At 34.4% G+C, this 21,054-nt stretch overlaps 1 protein-coding gene across 9 annotated transcripts in view; it reads left to right on the top strand.

Annotated features, from left to right (window-relative positions):
• UBR3 (ubiquitin protein ligase E3 component n-recognin 3) overlaps window positions 1-21,054 on the top strand; it is a 239,015-nt gene that overhangs the window by 79,921 nt on the left and 138,040 nt on the right. For all 9 annotated transcript variants that reach the window (XR_009257324.1, XR_009257322.1, XM_058714506.1 and 6 more), the window contains exons 8-17: window positions 424-652; window positions 6,168-6,347; window positions 6,930-7,063; window positions 13,709-13,795; window positions 16,855-16,920; window positions 17,015-17,104; window positions 18,445-18,573; window positions 19,239-19,291; window positions 19,395-19,528; window positions 19,893-19,969. Coding sequence is in view for 7 of the 9 variants with exons in the window: in XM_058714506.1 (XP_058570489.1) it covers window positions 424-652; window positions 6,168-6,347; window positions 6,930-7,063; window positions 13,709-13,795; window positions 16,855-16,920; window positions 17,015-17,104; window positions 18,445-18,573; window positions 19,239-19,291; window positions 19,395-19,528; window positions 19,893-19,969 (1,179 nt within the window). In the remaining 2 variants the exon portion in view is untranslated. The remainder of the gene's footprint in view (window positions 1-423; window positions 653-6,167; window positions 6,348-6,929; window positions 7,064-13,708; window positions 13,796-16,854; window positions 16,921-17,014; window positions 17,105-18,444; window positions 18,574-19,238; window positions 19,292-19,394; window positions 19,529-19,892; window positions 19,970-21,054) is intronic.

The raw sequence follows: 21,054 nt of genomic DNA, 5'->3' as shown, positions 1-21,054 counted from the left end.
CACATTGACACCCTTGTTTTTTAGTTATATTACATCCTCTGGTATGGTTTTTAGCTGAGACTTTAGATTTTGTTGTTAAACAAAACAGTGACACCTATTTTGACATTAGCTAATTGATATTATTTGTAAGCAAAGTGAAAATTTGTATTTTTAAATCATGGTATTTATAATTGCTCTAAAATTTTAATGATTTAAAATGGTAATTAAATTTTTTTTAACCATCCAAGTATTTTGCTAATGTTCCAAAAAAAAAAAAAAAAAAAAGAATGTGACTACCATCATCATTAAAATTACTTTTAAAATTATCTTGGGCGTCATCACAAGCTAATAATAGCTTTAAAATGCTAACATAATGTATTGGAAAATGTGTTGTAAAACTCTAAACTATTGTGTTTTTTTCCCCCTATTTTAAAAAATTTACAGGTTGCTTTTACAAAAACTTTTGTTCAGCATTACGCTTTCATTATGAAAACACTGAAGAAGAGTCATGAATCCGACACAATGTCTAACAGAATTGTGCATATTAGTGTTCAGTTGTTCAGCAATGAAGAGCTAGCCAGACAGGTGACAGAAGAATGTCAGCTGCTGGATATTATGGTCACTGTGCTATTATACATGATGGAAAGTTGCCTTATTAAAAGTGAGCTACAAGGTAAACTCAGAATTATTTCACCAGTTTTATTATTGGTATACTTTGTGTAACTAGTCTTAAAAACCTCCTTATATGCTTAAAATAACTTTAAAAATATTGTAAAATTATACATCTTTGTTAAAGAATTTTTTTGAAGATTTTCAGCAAAGTTTAAAGACAAACTTTAAAATTAGTTATAGCTTAGTTATTTACAAACAGCTGTTAACATTTGGGGATATTTCTTTTCTGTCTTTTTGTGTGATAGGAGTGTATTTATAGATAGAAATATTACTTTAATATATGGTACAATACTTTAAAAATACACTACCATAGTGTACGTGTTGGGAACATGGTTTTTAATGATTGCAGGTATTAATATCATATGACTTTACCATAATTTAACCATTTCTTTATTGCACATGTTCCTGTTTTTTTATTATAAGTTTAACTATCAGCCTTAAACATTTTTATATGCCTATAGTTTTATAATTTAAAAATTGAAATAAATATTGCCTTTTTTTGTTTTCCCATAGTGAGGTCTTTAGTTTTTTTCTTTTGTGCCCACTATATGGTTGATATTCCTCAAACTGCCGTAATGTCTCTGGGGCCTCCTCCTATTCTCATTTCACTGTGGTCTTTCATCTTAACTTTGCCTTCCTGTAATAATTTATATTATTTGAGTATTTGCTATGTATGAGGTGCTGTGTTAATACCATTCATATGTTGTCTCAGTTAAGCTTTGGAACTCTTTTCTGAGACTGGTATTATTATTTTCCCCACTTTATAGATGATTAAATTGAGTCTTAGAGAAGTTAAGTCATTTACCATAGATAAGCCAGCTAGTAAATGACAGAGCCAAGGACTTCATATCTCCTGATGTCAGAATCTGCCCTTAACCATGAAACAAGGCAGGTCAATATCGATAGCAGTGTGTCTTCACTTGTTGGCATGTGGACCTAAACTTTAACAACAAACAGTACCTCAGATTAAATCTCAGGACTTTTCCATTTTCTCTGGAAGAGAGATCTTGTAGTTGAAACTTGCCTTGTTCCACTGTTACCTTCTTTTGCATATCAGCTCCTATTTTCTCTCTATTCTGATAGTCTGTCTATATTCTCCTGTGATATCATAGCCTGAAAATTGATATATGCTCAGTGCAGGGTACAGTGCCTTATATATACTAATAATAGCTAGCTAATATGATAGCTACCATCTTTTAAGCACTCACTATATGCTATGCTCTTTTTCTTTATATTATGTCATTTAACCATTAGTAGTTCTAAGAAGTAGATTTTGTTTTTTTCCATTTTATAGGTGAGGGAACTGTGGCTTAGGGAGTTAAAGTCAATCATCTGTGGTTTTACAGCTGTAAGTAGTAAGGCTGGGTGTTTGACTCACACCCATTCTTTTGCCCACTCTGTGATTCTGTCTTCCATTGTGGGTATAGTGGGAGCATAATACATTATTTACATTAAGCAATATATCTCTTTACTTTTTTTAAAGGAAAATTTAACAGCTGCTTTGTATTATAGTTTTTCTGTCTTCATGTAAGATGACCCTTTCTTTCTGAGATTTGTTACATACATTACATGTATTGTTTGTTCTCTTTTGAAATAGTATCTATCATCAGTTCAGTATCTAATATCATATCAGTCATATTCTTATATATAGAATTATTTATTTACAGAAGGACTTTTCACAAAAAGTATTTTTATTTTATAGACTAGAAAACTTAAAATTTAGAAGTATCTGCTCTTTTGAAAAGAATCTGGGGTCTGTTTTCTTGACTAAGTGGTTTAGCTGTGCTTATTATATATAGTTTGCACTTGATCTTCAAGGAAGAATGTTTGAGAAGATGTGTTTGGATCTGTCTCATATTTTTTCTGCAGCCAGATTTCCTGAAAGAGTTTGTTTGTTTCCTTGCTTTTCAGGCACTCAGTTAGTGACTAGAGGTCTAGTGTCTAGTGTCCACTTCTATCATTCTGTTGATCTCTCCAAAATTGTCCGTGACTCCAGTGGTTGCATGTCCTACTTTCCCCAGAACAATTCCAAGTAATGTCTGTTGTTCTGATGTAGTTATTCACACAATCCCTTTTACTCTCAAAAGAGTCCCAGTTTATACAATAAATTATATGGCCACCCCTTCCATGACCTACATGATGAGGAAACCCATGGCCACTCTTTCGACCTTATCTTTCCTAATTTTCAGTAGCATTTCACACTGTTGATTGTCTATTCTTTCTGTGGCCCAGAACTCTTCAGCTTGTCCTGTCAACATTGGTGTTTTTTGGCACTTTGTCTTGGTATCTTTGTTCTTCTTACTTTACCCATATTTTATGAACTCATATTGCAAAGTCTTATTTTGCTTTCTGTATATACTTCCCTTCTAATGCAGTTAATCTGTCTTGGAAATTCAACACAAATTGAATTTTCTAGAAGCTAAATAGCTATCAGTAGCATTGCTAAGATCTTTAAATACAAGTGTATTTTTTCTAGCAGTAAATTACATTATTTCTAAGCCAAGGCCTAATATTATCTTTAGATCTCATGGTGTTTTATTCCAACGTAGCATAACATTTCATGATACCTGCTTGATGGTCTTCTAAAAACACCATAAACTTTCCTGTTTTTACATTGAGTATTGGAACGGGCTTTAAATATTTTGAACTACCTGTAACTTGCTACAGATATTACAACAGGATCCCTGTACTTTGTTTTTATTTTTAAATAGATCTATCTGGCTTTTTCATAAATTTTCGTTAGACACTGTTTTAAAATATTGTATATATTGTTAGTAAATAGACACTCATATAATGAGAATTCACATGGCCACAGCAATAGTTGAAGATTAAAAGGAAAAAGCCTCTAGTAGTATGCAATCCCTACTTTACACTTTTACTCTGTTATTCATTTCTACACCATACTGCTTTGTAATTCCAAACATAACTATTGATGTCCCTGAAATTTTACAATTTGTATTATGAAACAGTCTGTGTAAAATAGGAACTTAAAACCATATGTTGCATAACTATGGGAGTGTCCGCAATTGGTAATAATCCCAGATCAATCTGTTCTGCACATCAAACTGTTTATTGTGCTATATTCTTTGGATGTCTCAAACATCCAATTGTGTACCTCAAACCCACGATGTCCACACCAAGAACTCTTTCTCTCTCTATCAAGCCTGCTTCTTTTCTATTATTGTGTGTGTATGTGCATGTGTGTGAATGTGTGTATTTATATGTGTATGTGAGTACACAGTGTGTGTTTTAGTACCCCTGTCCAACTACTTACACAGCTGCCTCATCTAAAAACCTAGGAGTCATTTTTGACTTTTTACTCCTTGTAGTATAATGAGAATCTGTCATTTTAACCTTGTAAACACCTTACAATAGCCACTTCTCTTCATATTTACATCTTCATGCCACCACCATAGTTCAAGCCATCGTCATCTCTAGGCTTCATACTAGTAGCCGTCACCACCTTCCTTGAGTTACTTTCTATACTGCACATCTGATCATGTCCCCATCTCTCAACCCTACCCCCAGTGGCTTGCCATTCTCTTCACGTGAACTCCAGCCTCCTGAAGCTGATTTATAAGGCCCTCTGGCATCATTTGTGCCACCCGTCTTCTGCATTCTTTGTCCCAGTGATTCCATCCTTTTTTATATTGCTTCCTCTACCTAGAACACCATTGCCTCTCCCATCCCTAGTTTATTTGGCTTATTCTAATTCCTCCTTCATTCTGTAGATCTTAGTTTAAACATCGCTTCCTCAGGAGAGTCTTTTCTAGCTGTATTTGTTCTTATGATTTCTTATACTTTTCCTATTATAGCCCATGGCGATGGCGGTAGTAGTCAGGGAGGGCTTTCTAATCTCAGGTGTGGATGATTTGTAATCGCCCTCTTACCCCCCACTCCTTCATTCAGTTACACCCTCTCTCGTCCTATTGAGAGGCACTGAAAGAGAGCATACTTAACTTCGCAGGTCCTGTTCTTGTATATTGTTGTAAGTTAAGAGTTGAGTAAAATAATTTCATGGACTGAAACCTAAATTTAATGTATGGAAATTAAGAAGTGCTGTAGAAACCTCTTCACTGATGAGTTTGACAAGTAAATGGTTAGTTGAAAAACTTGATTAAAGTGAGGAAACATTAAAACAGGTTACATGCATGTATTAAACAGTGCATTTTTAACTAAAAACATAGAGATGCACGTTCATTCTCCAATCTGTTAATTTTGGGCAAAGCATTTTTAAATTTATTTATTATTATTTTTAAATGTTTTTATTTATTTTTGAGACAGAGAGAGACAGAGCATGAGCAGGGGAGGGGCAGAGAGAGAGGGAGACACAGAATCTGAAGCAGGTTCCAGGCTCCGAGCTGTCAGCACAGAGCGCGATGCGGGGCTCAAACTCACAGACTGTGAGATCATGACCTGAGCTGAAGTCGGACACTCAACCGACTGAGCCACCCAGGCGCCCCCGGGCAAAGCATTTTTAAGTTACAGTTTCATTGACTGGAGTTCTCCCTCATCTTTCTTACATGTACCACTTGTGCAAAGCATCATCTGTGGTTTCCAGTTTCATTTTCTTTAAAGTTAGAACATAAAGATCTTTGTGAATCCATCTGAGTGTAAAATCCTAGATTTTTATGATTTTTCTCCAAGATTTTTTAGCATATATGCTTATCCAGTCAGTTTTTGTTTCTGTTCATGTTAAATGTTCTTATTATAAAATTTGAATTAAATATATATAAACTGATGAAATATGAATGCATAAAGAGAGGTATTACAAAGCTTTTGAGAGACAAAAAAGTAACTGCCTAAGAAATGCTAAAAAATCTTGGGGTATTAGTATGTTTTATAGTAGGAATGGGGAGCTCGTTTGTCCAGTGAATCAGTTAAGTTGGAACAGGTTAAGAGAGCTAATGCATATATGCTGTAACTTCTAATAGTAAAGGTTTTGTACATGCCTAATCTTTCCCCACCCACAATAATGTATTTAAACCTTGAAGATTTTTTTAAAGGCTTAAGAAGTTTATTTATGTGTGTATCTTTCATTTTCAAAACACTGTGTTTGCTAAAAAACTATATGTATTTTTTTAATAGAAGAAAGTAACTAAATGCATATCACTTATACAGATTTGTTTGATAAGATGGAATAAGATTAATCTAAGAATAAAAATATTTTACTGATTAGAACTGAAGATACTGCATTATGTTGTTAAAATCAAGAAAATAATAAGGTTTTACGAACATATAGCTACCTCAGTATCATGTAATATGTCAGACAAGTGGTATAATTATTATAATGATGTACTAAGTATTATGATAATGCTTCATTTAATTTCCTTAAGGTATGTGTCTTTTCCCCATTTTACAGATGGGGAAATTGATTCAGAGTATAAGTAACACACCATATGTCAGGCTGGAGTTTGAATTTAGATGTCCCGATACATAATCTGTATCATTGATAAAGTTTTTGTTTTGTTTTGTTTTTAACTTATTTATTGCTGGGCTGTGTGTATCTGTTTTAGATGAAGAAAATAGTTTGCATGTGGTAGTGAACTGTGGAGAAGCATTACTGAAGAATAACACTTATTGGCCTCTTGTCAGTGATTTTATTAATATCCTTTCTCATCAAAGTGTGGCTAAGAGATTTTTGGAGGACCATGGTTTGTTAGTTACATGGATGAACTTTGTATCCTTCTTTCAAGGTATGAATTTTACTTTTTTTTTAAGTTTTTAGTTTACAAAATGCCTAATGCAAAACTATCAAATAAGCTAATTAAAAGATAATAAGATACCATTCAGGTTACACGTGAAATGTCTCATTTTAATTAATATTTTTAAGTACTTTAATCAAGTGTTCATGAAAATATGTCAGAGTTATGAAAAATGTCAAATTATTAAAAAGGAAACAGGAGTGTAATTTTTTTTAGCACTTTAAACTGTTAATCTGGAAATTTCTAATCTATTCTCCAAGAAAGATTTATAACACTTTCATAAAATTTCAGTTACCGTCAGTTAAAATAGTTTTGACTTTCTTACATAACATATTCAATTATGTTGTAAAGGAGACAATTCACAAAGTGTTCCTAAGAAAACCTAGCTTGTAAAAACTTCCAAAAAGACTAGATTATTTTATTTTAAATATTTATTTATTTCTATACATACTGTGCCATTTATGCCATTTGTGTGCACTGAAGTGTTTGGTACTCAGAAGTATTTTACTTGACTTTTAATACGAATAGTTGCTTCCATTTGGCAAGGTTTATATCTGCTTTAATTTTTGCAAGGTATGAACTTAAACAAGCGAGAACTAAATGAGCATGTGGAATTTGAGTCTCAGACCTACTATGCTGCCTTTGCTGCTGAACTTGAGGCCTGTGCACAGCCAATGTGGGGGCTCTTATCACATTGTAAAGTTAGGGTATGTTGAAATATTTTTGTTAATTTCTGTCTTTACCTTTAAAAAAGTGATTTGAGAAAAATATTTGTGAAAACATTGGTTTGTTTACTCATATATACTAATGGACAATGTTTAATTGTGAATTCAGGTCTATGAAAGCTGACCTGAGACAGTAATTATTATTAGACAGGTAGGAGTTCATTATATTTTCAGATCTTTGCAGCCTTCCCTTACCATGTATATAGCCTTGTAAGTCTCCACATTCATTTTCATTGCTTCATTTTACCCATTATCAATTAATTGCCTGATGTTTCTTGTCTTTCAAGGAATGAGAATAGTTCTCAAGACAGTTTCCATTTTTAAGATTCCAAGCACAAAATTAGTACACATGTCATTCAGCTTCCAATTGTTTATGAAGGGAATCTTAAGAGTAGCATAGCAGCAACATAAATTCTTAAATTCTAGGATAAGAAAATGATCACTTGTAATTGCATGTGTGTGTGTCTTTGTGTACAAATATATATTTTACCTTTGCATTTTAAAGTATTGGTTTGATGGGTCTCCTGAATCCTTGGATAATCCAGAAAAATGGAATTCCCTGACCCTACTAAACTAAGAACTTGAATGAGATTTTGCCATATGGATCTCATGGAGACCAACCTGCCAACCTGTATCAGTAAGCATGCTGGACAAGATTTTATAGTGGGAATATTTTGAAGCCCTACATTCTGATCTTGGCTCTGCCTCTTTCTACTTAAGTCACTTGGTCAACTCATTTAAAACTATTTGAATGTCTCAGTCTTTTTCCTTATTTTTTGAAAAACAAAACAAAAGAAAATGGAAATGGAATACTAAAGTCTGCCCTTCTTCACAGGGTTATTATGAGGCTTTCCTCCATTATATTCATTAAATATATGGGTTCCTTTAAGCAGATTTATATTTTATCTCATGACTTCAGCTACTCTCCAAATGCACATGACTTACAACTTTGTTACTGTAGCCAGGTTCAAATTTCCAACAGCTCTGGTTATTCATGTGGATCTCCTTATATAGGTACATGAATTTTCTCAGGCCCCTAACTTTCTAAATTCATCTGCCCATACCGAGTCCTTTATGTCATTTAATGGTGTCTGAAAATATATAATTATCCAGCATGGATACTTTCTCTCCCTGCTGTGCCAGCTGTGTTCAGACTATAATAAGATACCATGAAATATCTCTTCTGTTCCAGAAGTTCTCCCTACCACTTCTTTCCTGTGTTTTATTTCTTCATATATTAAAAATAATCTAGGTTGTTAAGATAATTTCTTAACTGGTTCTTCTGAATTTAGATTCCACCTACTCTAATCTGTCCCAATACTTAAATTACTTTTCTAAGCTCTGTGCATATCTCTCCTTTGCTTAAAAATCATTAAAAGTTCTCATCTTTCTACAGGGGACATCTGTGTTTCCTATAGAGACACATAAGATCCTTCATCATAGGGGCGCCTGAGTGGCTCGGTTGAGCACCTGATTTCGGCTCAGGTTATGATCTCATGGTTCATGAGTTTGAGCCCCACGTCAGGCTCTGGGCTGACAGCTCAGAGCCTGGAGCCTGCTTTGGATTCTGTGTATCCCCTTTTCTCTGCCCCTCCCCAACTCACTCTATCTATGTCTCTTAAAGATAAATAAACATTAAAACAAATTTGAAAAGATCCTCTATCATTTGCCCTTAACTTGTCTCTTATAATTCATCTTCCATCTATGCCCCTCTATCTATCTCCATGTCTTCATTGGATTGAATAGCATTCTTTTTTTTTTTTTTTGAGACAGAGAAAGCGCGCGCGCACACACACGTGTGCACACACTTTGGGGGAGGGGCAGAAGGAGAGGGAGAGAGAGAATCTTAAGTAGGTTCCATACCCAGTGCAGAGTTCCACGTGGGGCTCTATCTCACAACTGTGAGATCATGACCTGAGCTGAAGTTCGAGAGTTGGAGGCTTAACCGACTAAGCCACCAGGTGCCCCTGAATAGTGCATGCAGTGTCTTTTCTTGATTCCTGTGCTTTTGTTCATGTTAGTCCCTTTTTTGGCTTATGCTCTCTTATTCTTTATGCTTAGTCTTACATGAGAATCATCTGAAAAGCTTTAAAAATACATATGCCCAAGCCCCAGAGATTTTGATTTGATGTGCAGAAGGACCTTGGCAGTGATTCTAACCAGAGTGGAGAACCATTAGTATTAGCTCTTAGAAAATGCTACTCAGATGGTATATAATTTGCTCATTTAAGTTTTTTCAGTCAGGTTTATGATTTTAGTTTATGTGTTTTCATTGTACTTTAATTTCCACTATAGCATTTATAAAAAAACTATTATATAATATGAGGTTAATTTGGTCATTCACTGAAAAAATGTTTGTTGAATGCTCTTCTTAGGCCTAGACACTATCTAGATTCTTGGGTTTTTGGTGTTGAATCATATAGGTATGGTTCTTGTTCTCATGGGGCAGTCTGACTGGGGAGATAGACATTAAGTAGGTAAACACACAGATGCATTTTGTAAGTGCTCTACAGGAAAATAACAGGTTGCTGTGAGAGTAATGAGTATGAGGACTAATTAGTCTTGTGCTCAAAAGAGAATTCTGGACTAAGGTTATAAGTTTTAGACCCTTGGTAATGTAGATGGTGTTCATCACTGGGGGATGGGATAAGATCAAGTAGGAGGAGAAGAGAAATGGACCCTGAAGAAAGAACTAACATTTGGCATCAGAGATAAGGGTGAGGAGAAAAACCAGAGGAACACAGTATCATATAAACCAATAAAAGACAGCGATTCAGCAGGGAGGTTGATATGATGTTAATGTGAAAAGATCAGTATTTTGGGAGGACTGTATTTAGGATGAAATTGAATTATGAAGCTGGGGTTATATTTATCTCTGATGATGAGAACTCATTGTTTCTAGACAGTAGTTTAATTTCCAGCTTTGGAGGTTAAGATTACAATGTGTTATGGTTCTCTTAACCTAAGAAGTGAAGAGAACAGAGAGAAAACAAGCTTATATTGTCCTGGTAGAATCTGAGAGAGTAGTTCCTCAGTTAAGGGAGTATTTAGTTCCTAAATAAGACATTCTCTTGAGGAGCACCCACACTATGTCAAACATTGTTATTCACACAGATGCATTATATTCTTATCTAATCTTCATTGCATCTCTTATAAAGTAGACACTATCATCTCTTTCTCTTAAAATTTTAAAAAATGTTTATTTATTTTTGAGTGACAGAAAGAGAGACAGCATGAGCAGGGGAAGGGCAGAGAGAGAGGGAGACACAGAATCTGCAGCAGGCTCCAGGCTCTGAGCTGTTAGCACAGAGCCTAATGGGGGGCTTGAACTCCCAGACTGCAAGATTGTGACCTGAGCCAAAGTCAGACGCTTAACCGATTGAGCGACCCAGGTGCCCCTCATCTCTTTCTTTCAGAAAGAGAATAATGTTTATTGAACTAGAAGTTAAATAACTTCTGAAAGAAAGAGATATTCAGAAAAAGAATAATGTTTATTTAACTAGAAGTTAGATAACTTCTGAAAGAAAGAGATGGTACTATTTACTTTATAAGAGATGTAATGAAGATTCGATAAGAATATAATGCGAAGAACATAGTGTGAAGAACAATGTTTGGCATAGAGTGACTTGCTCAAGTTCATACAGCTTTAAGTAGAAAATGAGTTTGAAAACAGATCCATCTGATTTCAGAAGTAGTACTCTTTACCATTTTGCTCTAATTGTTTCTTAAGCAAGAATGTCTGGAGCTTTGTTAGACTTTAGATACGTAAGCTAGAAGAAAGACCATTAATTAATGAAAAAAAATTAGCTATTTTGTTGTTTCTATTCTCTTATAAAATATAAAACTAAAGGATTAACAATGAAAAGAACTTTACCTGATAGCTGACTTTCTTTGTATGATTGCTCTAAATGCTGTTTGGTTCTTGAAAATGTAAAGGGCTAGTTAAACAAGTAATACTAGATTAATAACAGATAGATTGGTTAAAGGGATGGCACATTTCTAGCACCTTACTAATTTTTGCCTTCCTAACAGCACAAGTAAGTTGTAAAATCCCCATCTAGTGGCAACTTTAGGTTACTGCATGAGTCTGGCCATGACTGGAGCACTCAACTAACTGCGTGTTAAGACATAGTGCTAGACTATGATATAGAGCATTTTACAAACATTATTCCATTTGCTTCTTTCACAGTACTAGGAAGTAGATAGTATTATGTCAATTTATGCATATGGATGACAGACTCAAAAGATTATCAAGTAGTAAATCAACATGCACATGGGATGTTTTGGGTGGATGTGTTAGTGGTGGGAGATGGGAGATGATCTGAACATGATTATTAAATATGATGTACTTAGAAATGGAATGAACTGGTCACCTTTTTAAAGCCTCTTAATGCATGCATTTCAGAGTTTTCTCCAGAAGGGCTATATCAGTTTATACTTGTGCCAAGAGGGTGTTATGATACACCTTTGCGCAAGCCCTTGATAAAATGGTAGAACATTTGGTTTTAAATGTTTCTTTATCCATGACTTATCTGCCATGTTAGCTTGGTTATGACACATTATTTATGGTAACTTAAAAGTGCCATTAAAATTTTTTAGTAAGAAATAAGGGAACAAAATGTATAAAATAATATTTTTATAAAGATAAATTTCATATAGGGTAGATTAAAACAGGGTGAGACCTTGGCAAAGAAACTAGATAAATGATATTTGGTTTGGATGCTAGTGGAAATAAGAGTGGACCTACATGATAATATTAAGGAAGAATTAGCACGACAGGAGACTGAGCAGGGTGAAGAAGGCAACAACACGAGACTTTTAGCCTTCTTTAAAGGCACAGGATAATTTATATATATTAAAGATTTTAACCTATTTGACTTTGATGCTACCTGCACTTTTATTACACATTAAGGCTCCAAAATGTCTGTCTGTTTTTCTTATAAAATGTATTTTTTAAAACTTTTTTTATTGAGATCAAATTTACACAATCTAAAATTAACTATTTTAACCATTTTAAAGTATGCAGATCAATAATGTACTATATTCACAAAGCTGTGCAACCATTACCAAAAATTCTCCACTAATCACCCCTCCTCCAAAGAAATGTCATACCTCTCAAACCCAAGTTCCTCTTATCTCCTGGAAACCACTGATCACCCATCTGTCTCTATAAATTTGCCTAATCTAGACATTTTATGTAAGTGGAATCATACAATATATTACTTTTGGTGTCTGGTTTCTTTCATTTAGCATAATGTTTTCATGGTCCAGCTATGTTGCAGCATGTATCAGTACTTCCATTTCTTTTCATAGCTGAATAGTAATCCAGTCCGTAGATATACCACATTTTACTTGTCCATTCATGGGTTGAGCTACTATGGATAATGTTGCTGTGAACATTGTATATAAGTTTTTGTGTGAACATATGTTTTTAATTCTCTTGTGTATGAGTGTAGAATTGTTTATCATATGGTAACTCTGTGTTTAATGTGGCCGCACCATTTTACATTTCCACCAGTAATGTATGAGAGTTCCAGTTTCTCCACATCCTTGTCAACACTTTTTATTTTTGCATTTAAAAAATTAGAGCCTTCCAGATAGGTGTGAAGTGACATCTCATTGTGGCTTTGATGTGTACTTTCCTAATAACTCATAGTATTGAGCATCTGTTCATGTGCTTATTAGCCATTTGTAGATCTGCTTTGGAGAAATGTCTGTTCAAATTCTTTGCTCATTATTATTATTATTTTTTTTTTTCAACGTTTTTTTTTTATTTTTATTTTTGGGACAGAGAGAGACAGAGCTGAACGGGGGAGGGGCAGAGAGAGAGGGAGACACAGAATCGGAAACAGGCTCCAGGCTCCGAGCCATCAGCCCAGAGCCTGACGCGGGGCTCGAACTCACGGACCGCGAGATCGTGACCTGGCTGAAGTCGGACGCTTAACCGACTGCGCCACCCAGGCGCCCCTATTTTTTTAAGAGAGGCTGTCATGATTTTTCCATTTAATAGTTGCCTATTTCACTGGATCCGTTTCTCCATAAAACATTACAATTTTCTTTCACAGTATCTTTATTTTAATTGGCACACATTTATCCTTTCTTCTTCTTAGCAAGCTAAGATATTTGTAGGCTGCTTATAGTACTTCTGTGTTCTGCCCTCTTTTTTTTTTTTTTGGTTTTTATTTTTTGTGGCAAATATACATAACATACAATTTAATCATTTTTAGGTGTGCAATTCATTGACATTAAGTACATTTTCAGTGTTGGGCCACCTTCACCATTATCTATTTCTAACACTCTTTCATCATCCCCAAAGAAATTGTATCAATTAAATGGTAACATTAGGGAACTTATAATATGTTTGGAATCTCTTCAAATGGAACCTGATATATAACACATAAAACTATTTCAGCTTTGATTCGTTTTCAAGTTGTGTTCTATAATTTTCATAATTGTCACTGGTTGTTAGTATTAATTTGTGAAAGGCTTTCTTAAAATTGCACATGTAGGTATTTTAAAAATATATGTTTTCCCATTATGTATACAATTTTTATGTATTATGTATAATTTGAAGTTGAAAATATACATATTTATATACTGTAAAATTTAACTAACTTATTACTTTAGGAAACTCAAGAATACACCCGAAATGTTGTTAGATATTGCCTTGAAGCTCTTCAAGATTGGTTTGATGCTATTAACTTCGTAGATGAGGTATGTATATTTTTGGTATGTATCGAGGCACTTAAGAAAAAAAGTGTTAGATCTCATTTAACACTAAAAATAATATGGGGTAAGGGAAAGATGTTGAAATGAACATAGTATCCTTAGGTTTAAAAAAAGAAATGGGAGATCAGTTCTTTGACATTTAGGAGATTGAGGAGTGCACTGATCATACTTGCTTATTTCCTAGAGAAGGGCATGATTTCTTTTTCTATTATTAAATGTACATGTCTCCATATTTCTCAGGAGTGAAAATTAGTTTTATGTAGAGGGGTAAAAGTGACAGTGCAAATGTGAATAGGGTGGGGGACATTAATGGAAAGGGTGTTACAACTTTATTAATTGGTCAGTGTTCTTCTGTGGGCTTGAACAAAGGTGATTGTTATTAATGATAAACTGAGAAGAGTTGGCACAGAACATACTCTGTATGAATTAAACAAGGGTTTGCTTGTAATTAGCCAAGTTTCCTATCAGAAGCCCCTTTTATTTCTCTTATGAAGTGAGTTCAGAATATGCCATATGCATAAGGAGGACCATGTTTCAGACAACTCCAGCTCCCCCATCTGATTTCTAAATCCTGGGCAGAATAGAACTCTTGCTATCTTTGTGTGTGTGTGTGTGTGTGTGTGTGTGTGTGTGTGTGTGTGTGTGTGTGTCAGGGGGGTGGGGTGGGGGTAGTTTTCTTTTTCTTTGCTTTTTTAAAAAAATTTTTGATATAGTCACAGACTTATTGAAAAGTTGGAGTGGAGTACAAAGAACTTTGTTTTCTTGAACCGTTTGACAGTTAAGTTGTTGACTTGATGCCCTTTATGCCCAAATACTTTAGTGTGTATTTCCAACAAACAAGGACATTTCTCTTATATAACCAGATAAAACTGTAAATATTAGGAAATTAACATTAATATATTATTACTGTTTAAGTGTTAGAACTCAAATCATGTTTTATAAATTGTCCAGTGTTGTCCTTTATAGCAAAAGGATCCCATTCTGAATCTCACATTGCATCTAGTCATCATGTCTCTAGTCTCCTTCTGGAGCAGTTTCTCATTCTGTCTTTGCCTTGAAGGATAGTAACATTTTCAAGAGTATGGTTGGTTTAGTTATTTTGTAGAACATCTCTCAGTCTGGGTTTGTCCCATGATTAGATTCAGATTGTGCCTCCACAGAACCCCTCCTCCTTTCAACCTGCTTTACTCCTTTGCTCCTCTAGGATTAGTTGGGCAGCTGGAGCATCTTTCAATACAGTTCTCATTGTTATTTGAAACTTTAGGAAGTATGTTGAAATAGTAGCATCACTAAGATAACACCTTGATTGAAGGAGGGGAAAACTCTCTTAAACATAGAGGGTTATGAAGTACTTTAACATGAAATTAATAGTTGAGCTTAGGGGTGGAGTTAAGGACAGTTAGAATCATGTAAGGTATGTAGGGCAGCTGAACTTAAGGAAATAGTACATTTGTTTTTCACACAAGTATTTTAGGAATATATTGAATATTATAAAGAATTTAAATAGATTTTTAATAGAAGAGAAAATAAGTTTAGAACTTAAGGAATCACATAGAATGGTATGTTTTTAATGGTGTTTTCGAAGGTTTTTGTTTCTTAAAAGTGCTTTGACAGATTTGTTCCTCAAAACAGCCCTGTGAAGTAGAGAAGGTATCATCTTCGTCTTTTTTTTTTTTTTTTTTTTTTTTTGGTAGATGTAAAATGGAGATGCAAAAGATAGTAAATCACTTGCCTGTAGTTACATAACAAATTACTAGTAGTTCTCAGTCTAGAACCCACATCTCTCAACTCCTTGTCTGGTAGTATTTCAGTGATGCTGACTATTGGCAGTGGAAAGAGCTATGGGTCAGACAGGCCCAAGTGTAAATTGTGGCTCAGCCACAAACCAATGAGCTATGTGATCCTAGATAGGTTTTTAAAAATTATTTTTAATTTTTTTTACATTGCAAAATCCATCTCCTCATCTGTTTATTGAAGGCAATATTAGTAGTCAATGAGGACTGAATAAGAGGCACATTTTACATTTGTGATAAATATTTCTTTTACCATCCTTGTTGGTGGATGTCAGAAGTTATTGGGGTAATATAGCACAGATTAAATAAATACTTTTTGAACTGAATTAAGTCAGATCAGTCATATAGAAACAAGGGATAGGGGGTGCCTGGGAGGCTCAGTTGGTTAAGCATCCATCTCTTGATTTTGGCTCAGGTCATGATCTCACAGTTCATGGGTTCGAGCCCCATGTTGGGCTCTGCGCTGACAGTGTGATGTCTCCTTGGGATTCTCTCTTTCCCTCTCTCTCTGCCCTTCCCCAAATCATGCTCATGCTTGTGCTCTTTCTCTCACTAGAATGCTAAAGTTCTTTGATATATACCATACTAAGCTTTCTTATGGAGGCTGTGTTTTCAGTGCTGATATGGGGAGCATCTCACCCAGCTTGTGAAGGCACATAGGCCCTTCACTTGTACGTCACTTTTAGGACTGTGATAGAACCTCTTACCACTCTGAATATAACAGTGGAGTCCAGACTGGCTCTTCAGTTCACTATTTGTTAACTGTAGGAAGTTATTTAAGTTTCCAAGCTTGAATTTCCTTACTTATAAAATGAGAACATTAATAGTTTCTACTCCCTAGGGTTCTTCTGAGGATTAAATGAGGTAATGTGAATATGGTCAGCTGTGATTATTGTTCTTACTACTGTCATCATGTTTGGTATGCATGCATTTGAAGATTCCCAAATAGGCTAATTGTAAAAGGAGATCTGTTCCATCCCTTGTTCAATGCTGGATGCTTCAGAGGATTCAGAGTTGAGTAGTATGTAGTTTCTGCCTTCAGAAACTTGCATTTAGGTGTGTAAAATGGAATTAATTTTATCTTTTATCTATACAGGATTTTTTTTAAAGCTATATCTTCTAAAATTTTAAGTTTTGGTTAAAAAGGTTCAGGAATAAATCAAGGTGAAAGTGTGGTTTTAGCATTTTGAAACCTTCTTTGGACTTGTATAAAACATGCTTCAACTTGTGGATTTTGTTTGTTTATTCTAGCCAGCACCTAACCAAGTCACTTTTCATCTGCCCCTTCATCGTTACTATGCTATGTTTTTGAGTAAGGTAAGACTATCATTAAGCAATTCTGGTATTTTTTTTTTTAAATATTGGGAAATAAGTATTGAATTAGTAACTTGTTTTTTTGCAAAATTTTTAGGCTGTGAAATGTCAAGAACTAGATTTGGATTCTGTTTTACCTGATCAGGAAATGTTAATGAAACTAATGATTCACCCACTCCAAATTCAAGTATGTATTCAGGGTTTAAAAAGTTCTAAATTGAGGGACTCCTGGGTGGCTCAGCTGGTTAAGTGTCTGACTTCAGCTCAGGTCATGATCTCTTTGTGGGTTCGAGCACCACATTGGGCTCTGTGCTGACAGCTCAAAGCCTGGATCCTGCTTCGGATTCTGTGTCTCCCTCTCTCTCTGCCCCTCCCCGCTCACACTGTGTCTCTCTCTCAAAAATAAACATTAAAAAAAAAATAAGTTTTGAATTGAATTCCTCGGTTAAGTGATTCTTCTTTATTTTGTTTTTATGTTTTACATTTACATGTTGTTATAGCCAAAATGTTTGAAAAGCTTTTTTTTTTTTATACTTGGTTATTTTTGCCAGATTATATTTTGGTGTTTTTTGTTCTGTGAGATTTACAATGAGTTTTAATTTCCCCAGAAATTCTTTTCACCATATTTTAGGGAAGTTTTTAACATACTATGGCATTGTTTTGAGAGGAGATGCAAAAGAGTTCTAGCATTAGTGCTATTTCTGTTTTACTAAAACCATGTTGTTTGGGGTAACTTAGCTACTTGATTCTTGGTTTCCGAATCTGGAAAATGAGAGGAGAGAAAAGAGAGAAGAATATTTCTGCATAAGCACTGTGGTTTCTTTCAGTTCTAATACTATAATTTTATGGGCCAATCTTTTATATACAGTACAGGGACGTGTGCTTCAATTTATTTTTCCTGGAAATTTTAGATTTATTAAGTATTTTTGAACTTTAACACTGGGGGTAGGAACAAGTAAGAGATGAAGTTGCTACAGGACACAAATTCATGAAGAATTAAACATTAAAAAAAAAAAAATTGTTCTAATCTGACCTTCTCTTCCCTGCCAGTTACTTGAAAGATTATTAATTTAGGTTGAAGGTTGAGTTAGGGTACATTAAAGATATAGATTATATTTATTTATTGGAGCAATTAACTTTGTTTTATGCTTATTTATGCTTATTTGTGTGTTTCTTTAAGTATTATGTAAGTTTTTTTTCTTGAGAAACAAAGAGTTAAATGTAAGTGTCATTGATTCCTCATGAAAGATTTCATTTAAAATTGTTACAAATGTATCCAGGCATCATCATACTAACTCATGTATAAACTCCAAAAGAAGGGATTGTATAAAGCATAATGATCATTTAAAAATTTCAAAGTATGTATTTGAATAGAATATTTTAAACTAACATGGGGCAGAATGTCAGGCTTATTCTATGATTAAGTTACAAAATACTTTGAACTGATTATTCAGTATAACATGATTTTTATAAAGATTGAATTTAGAACACTTCTTTGTCCAGTTTACTTAATTTTTATTTTACTAGGCAAGTCTTGCTGAAATCCACAGCAATATGTGGGTAAGAAATGGTCTACAAATCAAAGGACAAGCTATGACCTATGTCCAGTCTCATTTCTGTAATTCCATGATTGACCCTGACATTTACTTACTGCAGGTAAGCCAGTTTGATAATGCAGATATTATACTTTAGAAGTTTCTCATTTGTACCTGCAGCAGTTAGTTGATAGAGGTGACTCGATGACATGAAGAGGTCAGTGCTATTGAAAGAATTTACTACTTAAATTTTCCAGGAGAAGGGGACATGCCATGCCACAGCAGAACCACAGGAAGCATTAGACTTTGGTCAAGAGGCAGGAACAAGGGGGAAATCCTAGAGCGGGACCTTTTGGGGGGTATCCACAGAAAGGGCAAGGCAAGGCAGGGGAAGCAGTTGAGATTGGCTAATTTGAGTAGATTCTGGTGGGCTTTGGGGCATTGGGGCTGTCCCCAGCTACCTGGCCATGGGTTGTTTCAGGGCAGGGAGAATATTGGCTTGGTGTGTGACAGTTAGATAAAGGGGGGTGATTGACTTATCTGTAAGAGGCTTGTCCCCAGGAAGTTGTTTACTGTTTTTAGGAATATATTTAAGAATGTTTCTTGTCTTTAGCTAGCCCAGAGAGGGGTGGTCTCTCCCCCTGTCTGTAAGTGCCCCCCACATTGCCAAAACGTCATAAGACATAGGAAACTAACAAGCCACATGATTAATACAAGAAGTAAAACTGAATATTGAGAGATAAAGTTTCTGGGTTTTTTTGTTTTTTGTTTTTTTGTCTTTTAAAGGTTTGTGCTTCTAGACTTGACCCAGATTATTTTATTTCATCTGTCTTTGAAAGGTGAGCATAATTTTTATCAAGACCAGTATTAGGAAGTATTTGGAATTTAAGTTGATTTTGTTTTAACTTAAAAAAAATCTGTCTCAAATATTTCTTATTATAGATTTAAGGTAGTGGATTTGTTGACAATGGCTTCACAACATCAAAACACAGTACTTGATGCAGAGCATGAGAGATCGATGTTAGAAGGCGCTCTTACATTTCTTGTGATTCTTTTAAGTCTTCGTTTACATTTAGGTAAAAAGCACTCCTACTAATGCTTGGGTATTAAGTATTCTCTCTTTCCTCCCCTCTCCCTGTGGTAGTAACTGGCTTATGGAAAAAAGAAAAGGATTTGGATATATTTAAATACTGTTTCAAACTCTTGACTTGTTCAATTGCTACTTCTTTCATAATATCCTTTAAAAAACCCTTTACTTAAGGGAGCTGCAACAGCAGGTTAGCTAAACTGGTTATATTTGGGGCATTGCATTCTTTGCTCTTTAATTTTTGAAGCATCTCATTTTTGGTAAAACAGCTTAATAAAAAGTGTGGTAAGTGGTTTTTTTTTTAATAATTTACGTATATTCAGATTAACTAATTTCCTTTTTAATTGTTTTAGGAATGTCTGATGATGAGATACTCAGGGCAGAGATGGTAGCCCAGTTGTGCATGAATGACAGGACACACAGTTCATTGCTGGACCTCATATCCTTTTAAAGGCTTAAGTTTCTGTTAATTATAGAGTCTAAATGATAAGTAATTTTTATGGGTTAAAGATCCATCACTTTTGTGATGAAAAAATATTTTTGGAGTTGAAAAAAACCTTTAACTGTTCAAGTGTGTGTCCAGGGCTAGTTGGCAGATATTTTTGCCTCTCTCTGTCACTGCTCAGGGAGCTCTTGTTAGCCGTGGTTACACTTCTGAACTGATGGCTCTGGGCAACCCAGGATCTGACCTTCTAGGACCGTGTTCGTGAAAGGAAGCTGGACACTTGGTAAAAGGCAGCAAAGTCTACGTTATCTGTATATCTAGGTTGGAATTCTTGGTTAAAATTTATAGGTTTACCTTATAATTATTACCAGGGTTTTAAACATTTTAAGAATTTTTTTCTTAGAATTCAATCTTAAACCAAGAAGTTTTTGAGGGGAAGGTCTATCGTCTATAAACTTTAAAAACTTATGGTTCTTTGTATAGGACAGAGCATACAACAGACACTTTATTATTTTTTAAGTTGTTAATAAAATTTTAGACAAAGATTTTGTTATTTTGTGATAAAAATTTATTTTATAAATTTTGGACTAAGTTTACTTTGTATATTATTATGAATACGTTTGGAATAATTGGCTGACATTTTGTGAAATAACTCCTATGGAATGCCATTTGATAACCTTGAAGATTTTCATAAGCAGCAGCAATTTGATATTGTTTGATGATTTCATTCAACTATTATATAATGTGTATCAATGCTGTAACAGCAGAAGCATTCCTCTGTAACTTTGAATTTTGAAAAGTTAATTGATTAATGTGAAATCAGTGGGAAAGGATCTTTGTGGTTTCCTGGCTTACTTCTTTTTAAAACTTTGTTTAGCATCTTTTCTCTCTCTCTCTTTTTTTTTTTTTTTTTTTTTTGAGGATGGCATTTTGTGTTTTTGGAAAAATAATCTTTGCTCATAAAAATATTGGCTAATTTTTAGCATACTGTTTTTGATTCTCTAAGGGAGAATATAACATTATTTGTAAAATGATGAAAATGGAGGTGTGCCTGGGTGGCTCAGTAGCTT

This window comes from Neofelis nebulosa, chromosome 2 (genome assembly GCF_028018385.1).
Source record: "Neofelis nebulosa isolate mNeoNeb1 chromosome 2, mNeoNeb1.pri, whole genome shotgun sequence".
NCBI classification, from domain to species: domain Eukaryota; kingdom Metazoa; phylum Chordata; class Mammalia; order Carnivora; family Felidae; genus Neofelis; species Neofelis nebulosa.
The sequence above is the reverse complement of the archived record's forward strand: the minus strand, read 5'-3'. Positions and strand labels throughout refer to the sequence as shown.